Source organism: Coccomyxa subellipsoidea (genome assembly GCF_000258705.1).
Source record: "Coccomyxa subellipsoidea C-169, whole genome shotgun sequence".
NCBI lineage: Eukaryota > Viridiplantae > Chlorophyta > Trebouxiophyceae > Coccomyxaceae > Coccomyxa > Coccomyxa subellipsoidea.
In genome coordinates this window covers 352,412-372,023 of record NW_005178023.1, presented here as the reverse complement: position 1 = coordinate 372,023, position 19,612 = coordinate 352,412, and the positions used below count along the sequence as shown (strand labels likewise).

Here is a 19,612-nt window from a genome sequence, read left to right as displayed (position 1 = left end):
GGTCTGGTGGCTCGGATTTGCAGACTCTGCTCGGAGCTTTAAGCTTGACTCAGTCATAGTACAGGCCTTCACGGTCCAGAATTTTGAAGCCTTGCTTGTTTACATAATTGGCACTGCTATGTGCTGAGAACTTGATGTGAATTCACAATCTTGGTGTAGGTCTTGGTTCAAACCCTCTAAGAGCGTCCAGGCGTCACAGGCCTGGCCTACGTAAGATCTACAGGAGTTGCTGGCCATGGTGGCACATACATATACACAAGAATTTGTATCCATTCTCCAGGAATACTTGGTTCTAGACTAAGGATGCAGCAAACAGGATGGCGCACTGGTACCAGCACTACTCACTAAGTCAGGCACACCAGTTGCTATGTCTTCAGGGCTACAAGCTAGGCATTTTACTAGGGACCTTAAACGGCTACACAATGTGCAATGCAAATATCTTGGCACCACCACAGGCGCTCCTCATGTCTTCTACTCTCCGCTTCTAGTGCAGTGCAGCTGCAGCAGCAGAAACCCGGTCGCACATGGCATCAGCGGCCGCCACTGCTTCCATTGGCATCCAGTCGGGACTGCTCGATTGTCGCACGCATCAGCTGCGGCGGCGGCAGCTGCGCGGCGGCTGCCGGCAGCAGCTCCGAGCTCAGGCCCAGCGACTGCGACAGCGCCGCCACCAGCCGGGACGACCCCGGCGGCGGCTGCCGCAGCCGGCCGGCCAGCCCCGGCTTCCCCGCCGTCTCCTGCGGTGTCGCCTGTAAATCGTTCTCGCCGCCCCTGGCTACCGCCGCGCCATTCGCATGCGGTGGCTGGACATGTGACGGAGCAGGGAACGCTGGTGGCGGCAGCGCGAAGCTGAACTGGATCTTGGGGTAGCGTGCATTCTCCGGCGGGGGGCCCAGCGGCATTATCCGGGGGTAGCGCGACTCCATACTTGGCGCCTCCGCTGCCGGCCTTGTCGTCTGCTGCTGCTGGCCGCTCGCGGAGGGGCGGAGGCCGGGAAGACCTGCTGCGTAGGGGGCGCGCGGCTGGTGCATGCGCAGAGGCTGCGAGGGAAGCGGGGTGACCCCGGCGGGCGTGATGTAGGCCGCGAGGGCCTCTGCAGCGCGCTGGATGTCGCCGCTGCTGAAGGTGTTGGGCAGAGGGGCCGTCGCCGGCGGCAGCAGGCCGAGCGGCATGCTGACGAGGCCGGGCGGCGGTCGGTCCGGCGCGCTCCCGCGCGCGAGCATCTCGCTCGCCGACGTCAGCAGCGACCTCATCGCGAGCGCCGGCTGCGAGTACATCCCGGGTGTGGAGGACGGCGGCTCGCTGACAAACTGGCCGAGGACGCGTGCCGGCGGCCGGCTGAGCGCGCCTGAGGCGGCCGGCGCACCGCTGTAGCGGCCGGCGCGCTGCGCCTGCTGCGACCTGGCCGCTGCCGCCTGCGGCTGCGGAGGCAGCGGCCGCGGTGGGGGTTGCCGCCTGGTGGCGCGCGTGTCTGCTGGCAGCGGGAGGAGCACGTATGGGAGCGCATGGGTCGTGACCGGTGCGGCCGCGGGCTGGCCGGCGCCGCATCGCTTGAGGTGCGCCAGGATGACGTTATCCTGCTCGGCGGGGAGCAGCCCGGAGAGCGCTGTGCCGGGTAGGCTCTTGGCGAGCCCGATCGGGCGGCCCATCACGGCGAGGCCGGCTGCGACCTGCAACGGGGCGCGGATTGCCACTTCTTTTCCGGTGGGCCCCGCGCTTGCTGGCCGTGAGTCCTGGCCCGTACCCGCTGCCTGCTTAGACGGCGGAGTCCTGCTGCTTCCCTGGCCCTGCGGTAGCGTTCAATATAATCATGCAATGTTGTGGCACAGTATCGCCATGCGTGCACTAAGGGTGGTTAGTACAAGAATGGCCAAAGTTAGTCAAGTGGTGGTCGTGCCCCCAGACAAGGCAGTAAGCTTGCTGAGTATTCTGTACTTGTGAGCATCAAGGGCAGAACAAGGCCAGAAGTCTGTAAGCCAGTCGCATTGGAAGATGAGAGTCAGAACAGAAGCTGTGTGTGCTCACCCATTTGGGGAGCAGGCTATCAGGGGCTGGGCGGTGGGCGCTTTTGAGTGCCGGTGCTTCTTTTAAGTGGGCTCTGCCTGACTCTGCAGCAATCAAGAAACATAAACTCACAATTTTTGCACATCATAGGGAAAGGACGCTTGAGAACAGCAATAGAGCAGAAAGGGAAAGGCTCTGTACAGTTGCTGGTGGACTGCAAGACGAATTTGCACCCACCTGCTGCTGCACGTGGTTTGGGCTCCTGGGCGGCCTTAGAGGAGGCCGCCTGTCCTCTGGGCATCTTCAGTGGCCAGTGGTAAACCTTCCCTGACTCCGGTGCAGCCGCTGCCGCAGGTGCCGGGGCAGCCGCAGGCGCCTCGTCATGCTTTGCCGGAGCCGATCCGCGCTGCGCGCCCTTGGCCGGGGGGGTTCCTTTTGCAGGGGCATTGACCCCCGCTGCGGGGGGTTTACCCTTTGCAGGGGGATTCAGCACTGCAAGGGGTTTGGCGGCTGCGGGGGGTTTGCCCGCGGCAGGGGGTTTGGCCGTGGCTGCAGCGGGTAACATCTTCCCAGGGCGTTTGGCATTGTGGGTGTGGAAGCCGCCGGGTGGCGCTGATGCCTCCCGCTTGGCGAGGTAGTCTGGGTCCCTGACAGCGGCAGGCCTCACCTGCAAACACTGTCCGCTTGCCTTAGCGCTCAGCACAGCACCACCACCACCGCAAAAAGCAGATTGCAAAGATCTGATTGCCGCGCCATGGCTTTTGAGACTTTTCCTGAGGCTGGTTAAGACAGGCTGTATGTCAACAGAGCATTCACAGCTTGCTCGGTTGTGATACCACGACAACGCAGGGCCGTTGATCTGGCACATGACAACCAAGGCAGGCTGGCAGCCAGAGCGCCTCATTAATACAACTCGGCGTCTCCCTTTTCTTTGTCATATCACAGCCAACACTTCCAAGATAGACAATGTCCCACCTGTGTAAGGAAGTTGTCCAAGCTGCCGGGCACGCACACCACCGGACACTCCCAGGGCAGCGGTGGGCCTGAAGGCTTTCCCCTCCCTCCTAATTTCCTCGGCTTGCCCCACCTGCACCAACATGCAGTCACTCCTTCAGCATGCACCGCCCATACTACAAATTGCATCTTGCCGCCACCCATCTCAGCAAGACCCACTGCTGGTGAAGCTCCTAATTTTCCTGCTGCAACTAGGAGCCAGGCAGCTCTGCATGATCCACACCAGAGTGTCCCTACGCATCTTGTTGGGCAGACAATGGAACATTGTGGCGCAGATGCCGCCCAGGGGATATCAGGGTAGGCATCAACATCCCTGCTGCTCTCACAAGCCGGTAAGCCAGCTCTGCTGCTCTCAAAGCACAACACCTCCACGGCATACTGTGCAGACAACAGGACATACGGGTCCATCCAAGGAATAGCAAAGGTGAACGATTCCAATCAGCACCTGCCAGGGAACTGCTCGGCGGCTGCGCCCGGCTTTGCATGCGCTCCGTCCCCGGGGCCGGCTCCCTCATCCAGAGCCTCGTCGCAGGACAGCTCCTCGGCGGCCACCACCGGAGGCAACGCCATCCGAGACATCGTCCTCTGGTCCGCCCTGGCTCTCCGGGCGGCGCGCCCCGTCTGCTATCGGCACACATTTCTTTGTTTGCCTTTTCGGATCATGCCCAAAATTTGCCACACCGGCCATGGCACCTTCCTCAAGGCATCCTGCACCTCGACCACACCTTGCCAACCCAAATGTAGACAAGTACACTTGAATTGCCCAAATTCCTCGTGCCATGAAAGACAAATGATTTTCGTCAGGGGGAATGCATCAGCTGCAAAGCTCTGTCCACTGACAGCACAGATGCAAGAAGACAGACAAATATTTACTGATGTCATCAGGCCATACCTCGTTGTCATCGCCGGAGGCGGTGTCAGGGAAGGCCTCATCGCCGCCGGAGCCGCCACCAATCTGCGAGACGCTGCCGACTGACGGCGAGCCGGGGCGGCTGGAGGAAAAGGGTCCGCCCCTTTGGCCAAAGGGAGCCAGATCGAGCAGCCCGGCCGCCGCTGACTCAGCGCGCGGGGTGGCGGCCGAGAGGGTTCGCCCCAGGACGCGCGCCGCTGCCTCCTCCAGACTCGCCAGCGGGTCTGGCGCGGGCCTCTTCCTGCGCCATTTGATGCAAGATATCCTAGACTGTAGACGGCAGCAAAAGCATACACGTGGGGTAGATCAGATCAACTGCAAAGCTCTCCACTCTGACCATGAAAAGACATGCTAAATCATGGGGCCAGGTCTTCAGCTTTGCAGCGGATCGGATCTACCCAAGATTCCTTGTTTGCAGACAGTAGATCCCTGGTAAGACATGGGAGCTAAACTGACAACCACTGACTGATGTATCAGTTAGCTTCCATAAATGTCAATTAAAGAGCAATGAAAATTTTCGTTAGCCTGGAACAATGGACATGCTAAGCAAAGCCCTGCGCAGGCAGGCACTGCCCAACTGGGCATTCAGGCAGGGATGCACACCTGTTTGTGGTGTGCAGACGGGAGGGAGGCGCCCCTGCAGCCTCGCTGGAGGTCTGGGGCATGCCTGCCTGAGTGGCATATGCCTCGATGGACCAGCCGTCCACCGTGTGCTGCTGCCAGGCCAGCTTCCTGCGTAGATCGCCCACTGTGGTCCACTGCTCTTCCTGCAGCCACATGCGAGTCATCTCAGCTCCTGTGTAAGACCCTGCAAAGTCCCAAGGATGCACTCCATTCGCCCAGAGCTCCCATCTGGAGACGATGCCAGCAAGTGGTGAAGCTGATTTGAATGTCACTCAACAGCGTGTCCACCAAAAGATGCCCCACTAGTGCTAGGTCAGACAGCAGGGTTGAAGCTTGCAGCTCCCACACCAATAAGGCCCAGCTGCATGAGTAGTACAACTCCTTCGTACAGGATCCAGCAGCAGGAGTTGGGGTGGTACTTATGTCTGCTCTCATCAATGCTCTCATCAAACTCATGTAGCCACTCACAACCAGCCAGTTTTGCTTGCAAGGGCAAGCCTGCACACTTCCAGTAGGCACTATTCTTGTGATCAAGTGATAGGCTGTCTATCATAGGCACCAATCAGGCCCACTGCAGTCACATGTCTATATGTGCACCAGAAAGGGAACGCCCACCTGCAGCGGCTCCAGCAGTCCAAAGCCCTCGCGCTCGGTGGAGTGACCCCTGCGCACGTGGTCTGCTGGCAGCACCCATAGCTCGCCCTGTGTCACCATGACCAACCCTCATTCTGTTAGCCATAAAGTCCTTACGTCTCATAAGATACCCGAGAACAACACCAGATAGCATGGGGCATCTTCACGGGCTTGGAGCAACAGCTGCAGAGGGGATGTGGAGAGTCATCACCATTCGGAATATACAGTGCATAGCCGCCTTGCATTGTTGCACCGAGCCATGCAAATTACCAAATACCGACCTACCATGCATGGAAAGTACACCAACAGTCCCTTCTACGTGCTGCAGACCAGGGACCCAGTAAAACGAGGTCAATTAAAAGGAATTCCTGCAAGGGTGAGGGGAAGGGGAATTACGTCACGATTTGTCGCAGTAGGGTCCACGCGCAGCTCCAGCTCATCGCCAGTTGGCAGGATCTGTTCCAGCGTTGCGGGCCACCACGAGCCGCCCTCCGCCCAGTAGCCCTGCATCCGCCAGGCTGTGTTTAGGCGAAATCACAGCAAATATGCCCACCTTTTGACAGAGACATGATCATGAGCAGCTTTCTTGGTCACCAGTGACCTTGGCACAACTGCATCCTGTCAATACTGCCCTGCTGCTCTGTGCACAGAGGCTGCTTGCATGCTTTTCACGAAGGGTCCTTTGACAAAGCAGTAAAAGAGCCCTCAAAGGACATGTTTATGGGCTTTCAATTGGACCGCCATTTAGAAGAGCCGCACAGCTATATCACCCGGCCATGTGAAGGCGCAGAAGATGCACCAGTATATCCCCTTGACTTATCCGCTCTGCTTGCATTGCAATGGGTGGTTGCAGTATCACCCGAGACAAACACATGCTTGTTGAGTAAATGCTGACTAACCTCAACTCGCTCGCCGACGCGCCAATCGACGGCCGGCGTGGGGGGGGCGGCCGGCTGCAGCGGTTGCCTGATCAGGACGGCAGGATAATCTGTGTTTGCCGGTGCATGCACTAGAGGCACCCATGCGAGCTCCCTCCCGGCAGCTTCTTCTCCCTTCCCGCCACCTTCCGAGCCCTTCTCGCTGGCGTCTTGTGCTCCGCTGCCGAACACCGGCGGCTCTGCTTGCTGTGATTTCTGGCCGGGGGAACCAGATATGTTTTCCAGCTCCACCTCGAAGCGCAGGCCCCCTTCATATATGCTCCCAGGACACACCTGCAACACGACGTAAATGCTGTCAAGCAACTCTATTCTCAGACGTGTGACCCATACAATGCAAACGACTTGAAAAATAGGAGGATATGAACGCTGAAGAATCTGGGCTCCTAATCCCAGAAGAAGACCTCTTCGAGAGAAAGAGGACGCAGATTAAACAGATAATCGTAATGAAACGATGGCACTGCAAAAACAGAAGCTCCGGAGGAAGTGAATGATTGAGAGGAGAACAATGACTGCAGAAATGACAGATCAAGCACATTCACAAGGGTGAGGCACCTGCAAGATCCGGGCTTGAAGCCAGCCGCCTGTGTGCTGCTTGTCGTGGCTCCTGACCTCCACTGCTGCACCCACGTCCAGCGCAAGCTCCTTGTTTACCTGGCGAAGGAAACAAAGAGCAAGGCCTCAGCTTCATAATGCAGACTGGAAGATGCGGCCATCACTTGCCAAAGCACTGAACCTTTGCATTAGCACACATACGATAGTATGGACGGAAGAATCCTGCGAGTGCAAGGCCCAACCAAGCACACATAGGACCTGCCATCAGTTCTTTCGTAAGCATGATTGCGCTGCAAACTAGTCTCGCAGTGCAACGACCACAGCCTACCTCACAAATGCTTTTGATGCTGCTTCTACGTCATTTTAAAAATCTGGAAGGGTCACTTGGCTCTGTGAAGTGGAAGTCAGTTAGCCACCTTGATGGTGGACCCAACCAGACGTGCAGATCAGGCGCAGCACATTTAATTGTTATTCAAATTCGAGATGCAGCGCCCAGATCAGGCGCGCACTTGCACCCAGCCGACGACACGGCGCTCGGCCGCGCGGCCGGAGGCGCGCTGGCGCTTGCGGGTTGGGGAGGAGCGGCCGGCGCGGTTGCGCTGCCGGCCCCGCGGCGGAGGCGTCCGCGTCGCAGCCCGCGCCCGCGGCCGCCCGAGGTCGGTCTCGCCGCACTCTGTCGCCTGCGTCGTGCAGATGCGCAATTAGTAGATTTTAGTCGTTGATACAGCCAAACAAGGTCACAAGGTCATGTGAGCTGCAGAAAGCATCATACCGAATTGGTCTTTCCAACCACCAGAATGGGAACCATGCAAGCCTCTACAAAATATGTTGACCAAAAAACGCGGTATCCTTGGCTCTGGTTTTCATAGAATTGTGATATTTGCAAGATTTGCCATGCCAGACAAACCTTGGATATTCAGTGAAACAACAAATCACTGTGATCTTGGGGATCTTGGCTTGCGGCCATTTTGCCTGAGGGCATGTCCGACGGGCAATGCATGCCAAAGCAGATAACGCTGGTGATGTTATAGAGGCAACCCCCAAGGGCACAGGTCAGGCAAAAAACACTCGACATGTGCAGAGAGCTGGCAGTGTCTCACCTCCTCAAAGTCGCCCAGGGAGAGCTGGAAGACGCGCTTGGTCACAGTGGACTTGTCGGTCATCGACTCCGGCGCCCCCACTGCGCGAGCAATGCGCGCCCATCCCTTGTTGTTTGTCACCTGCACCCCCACATGCAAACTTACTCTTTACTTTCGTACGCGACTCTTGCAAATGGCATTAACTTGGTGGAATCCACGATAATAATGTGGACCCTAACGCTTCTCTGGAGATTCCCTTCCCCGCCTCCTGTGATCGCGTTCAGCTGCTGCTGATTGATATCTAGCACTGGCAGCACAATATGCCGCAAAGGCAATTTCAACCTGGCACAATATTTAGCTCTACTTGAAGTCTAGAAAACATGATGTCATGATGCTGGCCGCTATGAGATGGGCGCACCATTTTGGAGCCGCCGCCCTTTGCGACGAGCTTCCAGAGGGTGTAGGCGGAGAGGGGCTTCTGCTGGATTCGCGGCTCGTACATGGTCCTCTTCTGCGACTCCAGCCAAGACTCCAGCGCCGCTGTGAACGCTGTTTCCCCTACGTCATCGTCCAGGAATGCACCTGCTGCAGACATGCCCTCATGCAAGGCCATGCACAATTTTGAGATTGAATGGCATTTGCACGCTCAGAAAGGTCCTGTGCACGTCTGTACAAGGTCATAACTTGATGGAGTGCAAAAACCACGACCATCACAAGGAATTGCAAACTTTGCAAGCAGGTCATCCGACAGGGCTTGGGAACAACACAGATGCTTTAGCATTTTATATCGCCAATGTACAGGATGCAGAGAAGGTAGACTTAAACAAAGCAATCACACCTGCACCGCTGATTTCCGGGGTGGCAGCTGGGTTAGGGGTGGGCGCATCCTCTGCAGCGCTGCCCTCTTCTGTCCTCATCTCTTCTACAATGTCTCCTGAGCAAACGCACCATCCACATCGCTGCTCATTTAATCTGTCTGTCCAACAGTAGTCGAGCAATGTGACCCAGGCTCGATTCTCACAGCAGCAATACGCCAGTCGGGTCATTACTATTATCATTCCTTTATTAATTGTTTCCATTATTACATGCCTTTCCAATCCGTGAGGTCAGGTGCTCCAGTGCTTCTGGGCAAGTCCATACCTTGTGACTCAGGACTGCCGCCGAAAGCAATGCCGCTCTCCCATTCTGACGCATCCGCCAGTGCTGCCAACGACAGTGGGTCCGGGAATGGCCGCCGCATGTCATTAACATCCATATCGACGGCAGTGCCCGGCGGCTCAGCCGACTGGTCTGTGCCGAGCCTGGAGCACAGAGCCGCCGCTGCATCCGGCGTCAAGAGAGCCGGCGGCAGCGGCGGCGGCGGTGCAAGTGGTTGTGCGATGGCTTGTGAGGTGGGCCACTGGTGCGGCGCGTTCCCTCCAGCACCCACAGCTGTTAGCGGCTGCTGCACGTCCGGCGCGCTTGCGCTGCTGGGCAGGGATGTCCCCGGGACACTCTGCGACTGCACGGAGACCGCCGGCGACGCGCGTGCTGCACCTGGCGCTCTGCTCAGCTGCAAAACGGCCAGCGGTGGCGGCGGCGCACTTAACGGTGGCGGCCGAGCGGACGGCGCTGCGGTGGGGGGCGGTGGCGCCTTTGACAGCGGCGGCCGAGCGGGAAGCGCTGCAGTGGTGGGCGGTTGCGGGGGGCCGGCCCCAGCAGCCGGGGCAGTGCGCGGCTGTGAGGATGCGAGCAGCGCCGGCAGCGGCGTCTGTGACAGCGGCGGCCGAGCGGGGGGCGCCGCTGTGGTGGCGGGTGGCGGGGCGGCCACTGGTGGGATCCCCTGCGTGGGGGGCGCTGAGCTGCGCGGCCGCTTAGACACGGCCGACTCCGCAGCCGGAGCCGGCCGCTTGCTTGGCAGCGGCAACGGCTCGGCCCGGCCGGTGATGCCGGGCGCGGCCGGGTATTTCTGCTGGCCTGCTGACAGCCTTGGCCCTCCCAGGCCCTGCATGAGGTAAAAGACGGTGATTTCATGCTTGAAACTTGCCTGAGCATTGCGAATTGTCAAGAACGAACCTACAAGAAAAACCCATTCAAATAAAAAAGGTCCATATGATCCTATTCAGCCAGCTGACTATGCTTCTAAACCAAGAGGGCAACAAAGCTGAGAGAGTGATCCGGAGTCTGTCCTTCTGAAAGAAACCCCTTGGGAGGCAGGGCTTGGATTGCACATCACTGAGCAATGCAGATGGCTTGCCTTAGAAATGCTGCTTGCAGCCCCAGATGGAGCTTGTCCGCCGCTGCCGCCTGCGCTGCTTGGCCTTGCAGAGCCACTTTCCGCAGTTTCCTGTGCTGCTTTCTGCGCACCAGTCTTCTTGGCCACAGGCTTCGGTGCTGCCTTCTTCCTGTCCTGCGCTTGTGCTCCCTTTGACGCTGCGTGCGAGCGGCCTGCAAGCAAAGCCATGGTGCTGACAGACAATAAGAAGTATTCAAAGAGGCCCATGCCAGGACCGTTTCAAACACAGCACCATTTCAAGATAGGTGGACACGATTATTTGCACTGGACGGTGGGCAGACGCTGTTGAGGTGGGTCTATGAAGCTCGCAAGGCCGATATAGCCCCAGGCTTACAGGATCCAGGATCCAGGCTCCAGCAAGCGCACCTGAGGCTGCTGGCTCCCGCTGCTGCCATGCTGCTGCGGCTGCGGCGGTGCTCCGCGCTTCGGCCTTGCCCGGTAGCTTGCCTGGAGGGGAGCCTGACGTGCGGTTGATGTCGATTGCATATGCCCGGCTTATCGGCACATACTTGCTGCCGCGCCTCTGCACAAAAAGCCGCAATTCAGCAACAGCGTGAAGCCATGCAGGCTTTCAAGTATCATGATGTTAAGGGGACGTCTATGGTGCATGCACTCAGCACAGGCCACATCAAAGTAGTGGTTTTCCTTGCCCATACAGCAGGGCTCCAAGCTACCATTGCAAATGCTGTCTCAACCCCATGAAGGATGAGGCACTGCCGTCAGTGGCAGTCACCTCCATCTAGGCAAGGCTAAGTTGATTGCACACAGACAGGTGCAGCAGGACGGAGGGGTACCTCCCAGCCATCATTGTTCAGCGTGCCATGCCACAGGCGGCGGCTGCTGCGGTCTATCGACTCGCGCACCCCGGGCAGATCCTCGTACACCACGTCCACGGCGGCCGCGTTCCCTCCAACTACAGAAGCCCTGTAGTACTCGATGGACCCCTCCTTTGAGGCAACGCGCACATCCTTCCCTACCGCCTTCTCCAGCTGCGATCCAGAATTTTCCAGGTCATGCATTTTGCGCACGGTCTTGTTGCTGTACTTGGGTACTGTTCTATCAAGGTGTGACAGAGAAGCACATCTTTCATGGCTGAGCAGGGGAGCCAGAAGAAGACAGAGCAGCTGAGTGCTTGCCCCTTTGACAGCAGCATCGAAGGAAATTAATTCAAGGCATTCCAACAAGATGCACTCCACGATTCTTCTGGCCCAAGACATGCCAGTCAGCACCAAGGGAGAGGGCCTACCGGCCGCGTGCTGTGCAGGAATGGCGTCTTGGTCTTCTGGGAGCAGCCCCAGCACAGCCATGCATCCTCCTCTCCTCCAGGCACATCCTCCTCCCCGCCTGCAGTAATCCCAAAAATCATCCACCAAGCCAATTCTCCTGGACAGCAGCTCTAGCAATCACAGAGGCTGCTGCTGCTGCGCCAGAGTGCCAGAAACTCCCTGGTTACATGCTGCACCCATTGGCGCCTTGTCTCATGACATCTGGATGCCTTTGTCCTGATGCATGCTTACCGTGCGCCTTCCTGTGTGTTTGTCAGACTGGGGTCCCTTCAATTGTACCCAGTCCGCATCCAACATTGAGTGGGAAGGGTGCGGACCACTTGACATTGCTTAATATGTTCTCTCACTAGACAGATGGATGGCCATCGTGCCGCACCATAACCGGCACAGCCAAAGTGATATGCCGCGGGACAGTTCTCACAGCACAACAGTACTCCCTCCCTGCGGCAGGCTCCGCAGTACTCCTCATTGCCATCATCTGCGAATATCGTGGACATAGATAAAAGAGGGACTGGGGATCAGCACCTTTATCGATGAAACCTGGTTGAAGCGTGTTCTCTGGAAAAACTGGCGTTCATGAAACAGGAATGCTCGTGCTACGGCATCTCGTATCAGGCATAATAGCGACAAAAGGAACTTTGAAAGCGATCGACAGCTTGCGCCACATCGACGGGTTGGGAGGATTGAAGGCTTTTAGGAAACTTGCCAGGTATCTCGTAGATCCCAGTCTGCGCTTCTGCAGCCGCCATGCCTCAAGCAGGACAACCTCAGGGACTTCTAAACTGTAAAGGTGATATTGTGGGCATGTCAAAGGGACCGGGCGGCCATGGCGACACCGTCCACTTGGCGCTCAAGTGAGAGCTGAGTCTTCCAGGTGCACGAAGGCCTTCACACGCTTCCGCGTGCGCCAGGAGCAGATCGGTATTCACCAGATGCTCGATTAAGCTTCCTGGACATACAGCATCACGGCAGAAGTGGTAAGATGTGGGGAATGGCGACACCTGGGATTCAAGGCGTTTGCATGGGCCGATTCTGACTGAAGCTGAGGTGGCAGGGGTGACTAAGTCTGCATTGGGGTACACCAAGGGCTGCTCACACTGCTCAAGCAGGATGTGCATTTCAGCGAGCTCAAGACATGCCTGAGCCGCAGCTTACTCTGGAGAGCTGAGAAGGAGATTGGCCGAGGTCCGAGTCCGCCATCATGGGGGAAATGCCATACATAGGGGCGAAGATCAGCCTCATTAGCAAGGGCGATATCAGATATGAGGGCACGCTGTACTCCATAGATATGAATGAGAGCACAATTGCCCTACATAATGGTGTGCTTCACATTCCCACATCCTGAATTCCTGCAATTTGTGGGCTGTTCCAGCGGGGACCCGATCTTTCGTTTTCCACGCGCTTTGCTCCAGGTATTTTGACGCTTTAGTGTGCGGGTTTTGCGCAGTCAAATCGTTTGGGACGGAAGACAGGCGCCAAGATGGAACGTTCCTCCCTCCAAGCGGCGAAATTTATGAGTACATCATTTTCAAGGGTGCGTTTATCTCCTGTCCTTGACTACCACGAAAAGTTATTTTCGCAAATAGTGGAAGACGCCTTTTATTACCGAAATCGCAATCGTCACATCTTCCTGAGCAGGCGCGGATATCAAGGATCTAGCAGTCCTCCAGAACGAGCCACCTGCAGATGCCGATGCGAGCAAAGCACCAGAGGTGCGGTGCCCGCGAGCAACCCTTATTCTTGGAAAACAGAATCAGGGGTCTCGCCATTCCTTCTCATCAGGGTCTCCAAGAGGGGCCAGCACCATGGCTCCCACCAGGAGATCAAGATGTTCATGCACTGGCAGATCTGGCTGTGATATGTAACTTAGCTGAGTGCGCGTGGGCAGGCTGCACCACAGGGCGCTCCTGCACCTCCACAGGCACCTCCCCAGCCGCCTGCACCTTCCCCCTGGGGCGCTCCACCTCCCCAGCAGCCTTACAGTACGTTTCATGCCCCACATCTCCATTGCTGCTTGCCTGTGACCCACCCTGCTCTTGTGCTGCTGCCCCTTCCCTTGCATGCCTCCTGCATGGGCAAAATTGTCATCACCATCATGCAATTCCTGTGTCGCACCTTTTTGTTGCAAGTCCGTGCTGGCCGCCCACAGCGTATATGGTTGCTAGTTGTTTTAATGCACCACTGAATAGCATTTTAAGGCTAGCACTGCTGCTGCACAGGCAACGTGCAGTGGAGTGCGCCCTCACAGCAGCCGGGCCCTGGAGCGCCTCCGCCGTACTATGCACAGACCCCGGTGAACCCGGCCCAGTCAGCGGCCCCTGAGACCAAGCCAGCCAATGCAGCCCCGCCAGCTCAGCCTTCCGCAGCAAGTGAGCACCCAGCCAATGTCTTCACCCTCAAACCAGTAGCTGTGTTGATGGATGCTCTGGGATGTTCTGGGGGCATGCTTGAAAAGGGGTGCCCGTTGATTGAGGAGCAGCAAAAGACGTTGCATCCTGCAGATGGCAGACATCCAAGTGGACTGCTAGGGGACCGTCCAGAGTGATGCCGGAAGCTGAGGTCGCTTGTCGGGAGTCTTTCTTGGCAAATGTGTCAGGCTTGGCTTGCGACAGAGGCACATCTGCTCCCAGCATCAGCAGATGTTTGCAAACGTACAGAATTAGGCATTTGGATTTCATGCTGTGAAATAGTGGTGATGCATGGTCAGGCACCGCGCGCCCGGGCCCGGCCCCAGCGCCAACGGTAGTAATCACCCCGTCAGCACCGGCGCGCGGCCCCCGGCCCCAGCCGCAGAGGGCGTCTCCTGCTGGCCCACAGCACCACCAGCAGCACCCGCTGCACCCTCCCCCAGGCATGCAGGTGTGGTACTAATCACTACAAGCAGGCCCCATTCCACATTGCATTGTCAGCTCGGAACCATGTTTCTCTGGTCACTCGTGCGGCAAGATTGACATGCCAACCTATCAAAATGGACTCTCCGCCTATTAGTCTATTTTGGCACGTCGGTATGTCATTCTCGTCGTACACTAAAGGCTGGCAGAATGGGCAGAAGGATGGATGTTCACCTCGATTTGTCACTGAGAGTTGCTTCTTGATTGGCCGATGCTTGCTTAAGTAGCTGCCGGAAGATGTGCCTGAGCATTATTCCATTGGTATGCTGCAGAATTACCCGCGTGCAAACGGCCCGCCAGCAGGGCACATGCCCAACGGAGCGCCCCCCAGGCAGGGACCCCCCAGCGGTCCCCCCGCTCCTAGGCCGCGGCCCACCTCCTATGCAGGCGCTGCCGGAGGTCCGCCCTCTCTTCAGACTTACACTATGAGACATTCGAGAGAGGCTGGTTAGCTAGGAGATGCTGGTCGATGTGCTGAGTGTGACGTGGTCCAATTGCCGCTCTTCCAAACCTGCACAGCACTTGGCAGGCGCTGCAGCCACTCTGGAAGACACTGTATCAGTAAATGTCGTGCACTTCAGTAATTCTAGTAGTGCAAGGATCTGGCTGAAATGTATCTGCGCCTTTTCGAACAGCTGCCGAGGACTGCACACCATACAGCTGATTTGCGAAAAAGAACTTTAAAGAAGTTCTTGCATTTGCTGCTCAGGACGAGGCCCAGCTCGTGGCAGGGGCGTTGGCGGCCCCCCAGGGCTGGCACCTGCCGCCGCGAGGGGCGGCGGCCGCGTCGGCGGCCGAGGGCAGGGCCCCCCGCCGGCCCCCCGCGCACCCCCCGTGCCGGTCCCCCGCGAGGATTTCAACTTTGAGGAGGCCTTCCAGAAATTCAAGAAGGAGGCGCGCTCCCCCTCAATCATATCAGTCATTCACTTCCCCTGCAGCATTCCTTTCTTCTGGCATATGATTTTCTGGAGGGACATTCAAAGCGTCTAACAAGGCTGCCCAAAGGAGTGATGAGGAAGGGGGTCTCGCGTTGCTTCCTCTGTGTCATGCGTAGCTTGCCACACCGCCGAGGGTGCTGCATCTTTTGGAAGTTGAGGAGCCACCTGCAGACGTGCCGATCGGGCTGGCATCCTGAGTTTTGCTGCACCTAGATGAGAATCAGATTAGAGCGTGTCCCTGCAGGAGGTGAAGCCGGAGGTGGTGAAGGAAGAGGAGGCGCCCAAGGAGACCTACAAGGCCGATGACTTCTTCGACTCCCTCTCCTGTGAGGCCCTCGAGCGCCTGGCCGTGTCTGAGGGTGCCGCGCCAGAAAAGCCGCAGGTGCGTAAAATCTTTCACTGCATACGTCTTCGCATATACAATGTTATTATCATCGTATTACACGCTCCTGCCAAGAGGCAAGGTGCGTCCTGCAGACAAGCTGCAGTAAATCTTATGCAAAGTAAGAAAAATGTTCATGATATGCACAGTATAAGAAGTGTTTTTGGTGCTCCTTGATGATGTCCCATGGAGAGTGGTGTCCTTGGAGGCTGCTCCTGTTTGCCTGCTAGCCTGGTCAACAGAATACGAGAGTTCGAGCTGGCAATCCGTGACCGCTTGTAGACGACGCAGTGCCCCTCTGTAACAAGTGCGTAAAGCAGCACAATGATGGTACCAGATTGAAGATTGATGAGCTAAGAGTGTGTGTCATCCAGGCGCGGACGCGCTTTGCCGAGCAGCGCAAGGTGGACATTGAGACGTTTGGTGGCACCGGCATCGCGCGGCGGAATGATTTCCGCCGCGGGCGCGGCCGCGGAGGCCGTCGTGGCGGCGGCCGCCAAGGGGTGCGTGACATATCTGTCTTTTTACAGTTCAATATTAAGCCAAAAGTCAATGCAAGACATACAAAGCAGTGCGGCGCAGTGCAAGGCAAAGGGCTGCCTTGTGTCTGAAGCAAAGCGTCCCACACTCAAAGACAATTCGCATAGAGTCTGTACTTTGGTGCAGCCACCTTTGGCAAGCATGTGTGGGGCCTTGCTGGGGTCAAGATGGGCCTCTCAATACAGGCACTCCATTGTCCTAAAGATTGTAAACCACCTCTGCATGCGCTCTTCAGACATGTTGTTGCCGGGATTTAATTTAGTGTTCCCCTTGAAGTGGTTGTGAGTGGGCGTCAAGGAAATTGATGTGCCCGATTCAGGGATACCAGAATGGAGGCGGCCGTGGAGGGAGCAGCAACCCCACTGCAAGTTAGAAAGAATCATGAGCTTCAGCATGCAGATCATTTTGCTGATGTAAGTCATCGCCTCTGTTGGGTGCAGTAATGCCCAGGATGACTTCACAAAAGACAGTTTGACATCAGCTAGCCGTCAAGGAGATGAGCGCACCAGTAGCTGACTACAGCTGCTGCCCCAAAGTCTTTGGTTGCATTTCCAGCTTGAAGTGGGCAAGACTGCTTGGTCATGCAGATGTGGCGTCTGACTCGCCATATGGACAGCAGCCCTGAAGGGCCTTTTTGGTTGCTTTGTCACTGACAAAGGATTCACTCGCTTGCAAGCATCTGTCAAAGTTGACATGCCTGCATGGCATCTCACTGAGATGATCTCAGTATCCGTTGTAATGTGTGGAAGAATGTGGCTGTATTAAGACTGAATAGCGCAGAGATCGAATCATGAGCAGACCTCACATGCATGTGAGCTGAAGCTTGATTTACTGGATTATCCCTCCAGGCCTGCCATGGAGTGCAGGCATATATGGCCTCTGCTAGTGCTTGACAGGCTGGCATATCCTGCAATTTAATCACTGCCACCATGCCTGCACGCTGCCAGCTGCTTGGATTCTTGATCATGATATCCAAAATCGCTCCCACACTGCCCTATCTAGCCGACGTTTGACAAGCTACTGCGCAATGCGTAATCTCAGATCAAGGCTTGTGATCAGAGTCCATCATAGGCAGGATACCGTCTGCACAGATGTGCCGTCGTTGCATGCCCTCTCCACATGCGCACTGATCGTGGTGTGAGGGGACCCCGTTCCCGTAATTGCTTATATAATTCACATCCTTCCTCATGAAGTCTTATTTTCTCGTCAGCAGCTGGGCATGCTGGGCTTCGCATGAGTGGCTGGTGTCGATATGGGGTATCTGCTGTGTGCTCTGCATGCTGTGGTTAGGGTTGCTTCACCTCCTGTATCCTGGCTAGCAGGACAGGGTAATGTTGGGATTGGAATGGTGGGCTGCTGAGCCCCGGCAGCAAATTGGTTCCATACTGGCGCTACCTACACAAGAGCGGTGTCGGAGCTCAACATGGAGTGGACCTCACAAGACGTGAAGAACACTATTCAAGAACACCAGAATGGAGGCGGCCGTGGTCAGAATATATTACAACTTGCAGTTGTGTCCAGAGTTTTTTGTGTGGGGCGCACTTGTAAAGCATGTTCAACTGCCATTGCCACCCGTGCATGCGGTGGATGTAACTACTTATTTATGTATTATTCATTTACAAAGCAGATATTCTAATGTTACAATTACGAGCTTTACTTGCCGAGAGGCAAGCAACGTTGGCACACAAGTGTTGTACAAGATGAATTCCAGACTGCCAAAATTTCACCCTTACTCAAGTCACTCGGTGTGATACAATAAATGTCACTGCCATGGTACCAAAACATCGTCCTCCTCTGATGGTCACCCTCTTTTGCCGCTCTGTCTAGCATCCTTGGCAGCGAGTGGACCGGACCACAAATGAAAAGGGCAGCAAATCTCAGGTTTAGAAAAAGGAGCGCTGTTCAGCTGACAAGGCCCTGCTCCTATTCGCGGTTAGCAACAACGTCAAATCACACAGGATGTCACATGTCACGGCGGCCGCGCGGGGATCACCGGTGGGATCTCGAAGGCATGGCGGCTCCTTCTCCGCAATTACGTAATACTGTCCTGCGCGATTCGAGTAAATCTCGACAACGAAGTGCTCCCACATCAAAGAGAGCTCGACTTTATATTGTCTTTTGTCCAAGAGAATCCAGAACGAGATTCCTCCCGACTTTCCTGGTCAAGTCATCACTTGGGTAGGCCGCTCACAACCTGCTCCAATGACCAGTTGATGGAAGCAGTGCGTAACACTGGCCTTTCAAAGAATTTCCTCATTATCGGTCAACTGGTCATGATTTGAGACATCCTGGTGCACCGCTCCATGCAGGCCACGCGGCGGTGGATCGAGCTGTGCACTCTTCCCCGACGTACGCTCCCTGCCTCCTGATCGCTGTAAAAGTATGTAGAGAGATGCATATCAGTGTAAATTGCCAGCGCAATCAAGCATAAATGGTCAGGGGAATGCAGCTGGCCGATCCCACTTTGATGCCCAGCCGCGTTATAGACAATTGGGACATCCGTCTCTAAGCACTGCACCGATAGAGCGCATTTGGCGTCTCCGCATTATTTTATTGCGTCTAAGCGTAGCATGAGCTCTGGATGTTGGCATTCGTGCAGTGCGGAGGCGAGTGATTTTCTGGACCATCACGGTCCTGGACTTCGCTCTACTCGCGGGCGAATGGGGCGTGTTCGCCATCTGCCGCAGCGAGGACATGTCAGAAGGCACGGAGGGTCAGCGCTGCTGGAGGAGCTGGGCAGTCTGCCCTTCTCCTTCGAGACGGCCGGCGGCACCGTCGGCATCAACATTGCCACGGCCAAGGTGCTGTACACCGCGTGGCGATGTTGATGCCGACGGTGACGCTGGCCGCCTCGAAGGAGAAGGGCAGGCTGCCCAGGGCCTCCAGCAGCGCCGACGCACCCCCTCCGTGCGTCGTATTATCCTTGCGGTAGTGTACAAACGCACCCCATTCGCCGGCAAGCAGGATGAAGCTGAGGACCGTGATCGTCCAGAACATTATCCGCCTCCGCACTGCACAGATGCCAACATCTTGATTTCATGCTATGCTTCAAACGCGAGGTAACAGTGCGGAGATGCCAAAAGCGCTCTATCGCCGCAATGCCCAGAGACGGAATTCCCATATGTTTACAAACGCGGCTGGGCATCAAAGTGGGATCGGCCAGCTGCAGGCCCCTAACCACATATGCTTGCTTGCGCTGGCAATTCTTGCTGCTTCACATCTCACTGCAAAGTTTTTGCAACGATCAAGAGGCAAGAAGCGTACGTCGGGGAGTTGTGTACATTCCGATCCACAGCCGCGTGGCCTGCATGGAGCGGTGCACCAGGATGTCTCAGATCATGATCAGCTGACCGGCAATCAAGGAATCCTCTTGAAAGGCTTGTGGCACGCCCTGCTTCCATCAACAGGTCTTTGGAGCAGTTTGTGGGCGGCCTACATCAATGATGTCGTTGCTGTCAAAATTGGGGATGAGGCTCGGAGCTATGGAAAGTCCTTCTCCGCGATAAACTAAGACAAGTCCTGCACGGCTCGAAATAAATTGCTGAC

The 19,612-nt window shown here is 56.5% G+C and overlaps 3 protein-coding genes across 3 annotated transcripts; 1 reads left to right on the top strand and 2 right to left on the bottom strand.

The window, feature by feature from the left end:
• Positions 1-530: 530 nt before the first annotated feature.
• Positions 531-11,812, bottom strand: COCSUDRAFT_48997 (hypothetical protein; the record flags this gene model as incomplete). The annotated part of the gene is made up of 20 exons (XM_005643552.1): positions 531-1,787; positions 2,327-2,671; positions 2,980-3,091; positions 3,464-3,639; positions 3,911-4,169; positions 4,532-4,695; positions 5,168-5,254; positions 5,582-5,689; positions 6,085-6,396; positions 6,676-6,774; positions 7,185-7,355; positions 7,776-7,895; positions 8,173-8,336; positions 8,593-8,688; positions 8,895-9,809; positions 10,101-10,181; positions 10,396-10,552; positions 10,824-11,018; positions 11,276-11,373; positions 11,692-11,812. 20 exons carry the CDS (start codon positions 11,810-11,812, stop codon positions 531-533), a joined length of 5,037 nt encoding a protein of 1,678 aa, XP_005643609.1.
• Positions 11,813-12,516: 704 nt separating this feature from the next.
• Positions 12,517-16,439, top strand: COCSUDRAFT_59550 (hypothetical protein; the record flags this gene model as incomplete). The annotated part of the gene is made up of 11 exons (XM_005643551.1): positions 12,517-12,634; positions 12,763-12,849; positions 12,954-13,027; positions 13,204-13,297; positions 13,535-13,684; positions 14,023-14,174; positions 14,479-14,605; positions 14,916-15,124; positions 15,389-15,526; positions 15,901-16,029; positions 16,386-16,439. The coding sequence occupies 11 exons, from the start codon at positions 12,517-12,519 to the stop codon at positions 16,437-16,439; spliced, it is 1,332 nt and encodes a 443-aa protein (XP_005643608.1).
• Positions 16,440-18,712: 2,273 nt separating this feature from the next.
• On the bottom strand, positions 18,713-19,376 carry COCSUDRAFT_59549 (hypothetical protein; the record flags this gene model as incomplete). Its single annotated transcript, XM_005643550.1, has 3 exons — positions 18,713-18,744; positions 18,877-19,077; positions 19,331-19,376. 3 exons carry the CDS (start codon positions 19,374-19,376, stop codon positions 18,713-18,715), a joined length of 279 nt encoding a protein of 92 aa, XP_005643607.1.
• Between the last annotated feature and the right edge of the window lie 236 nt (positions 19,377-19,612).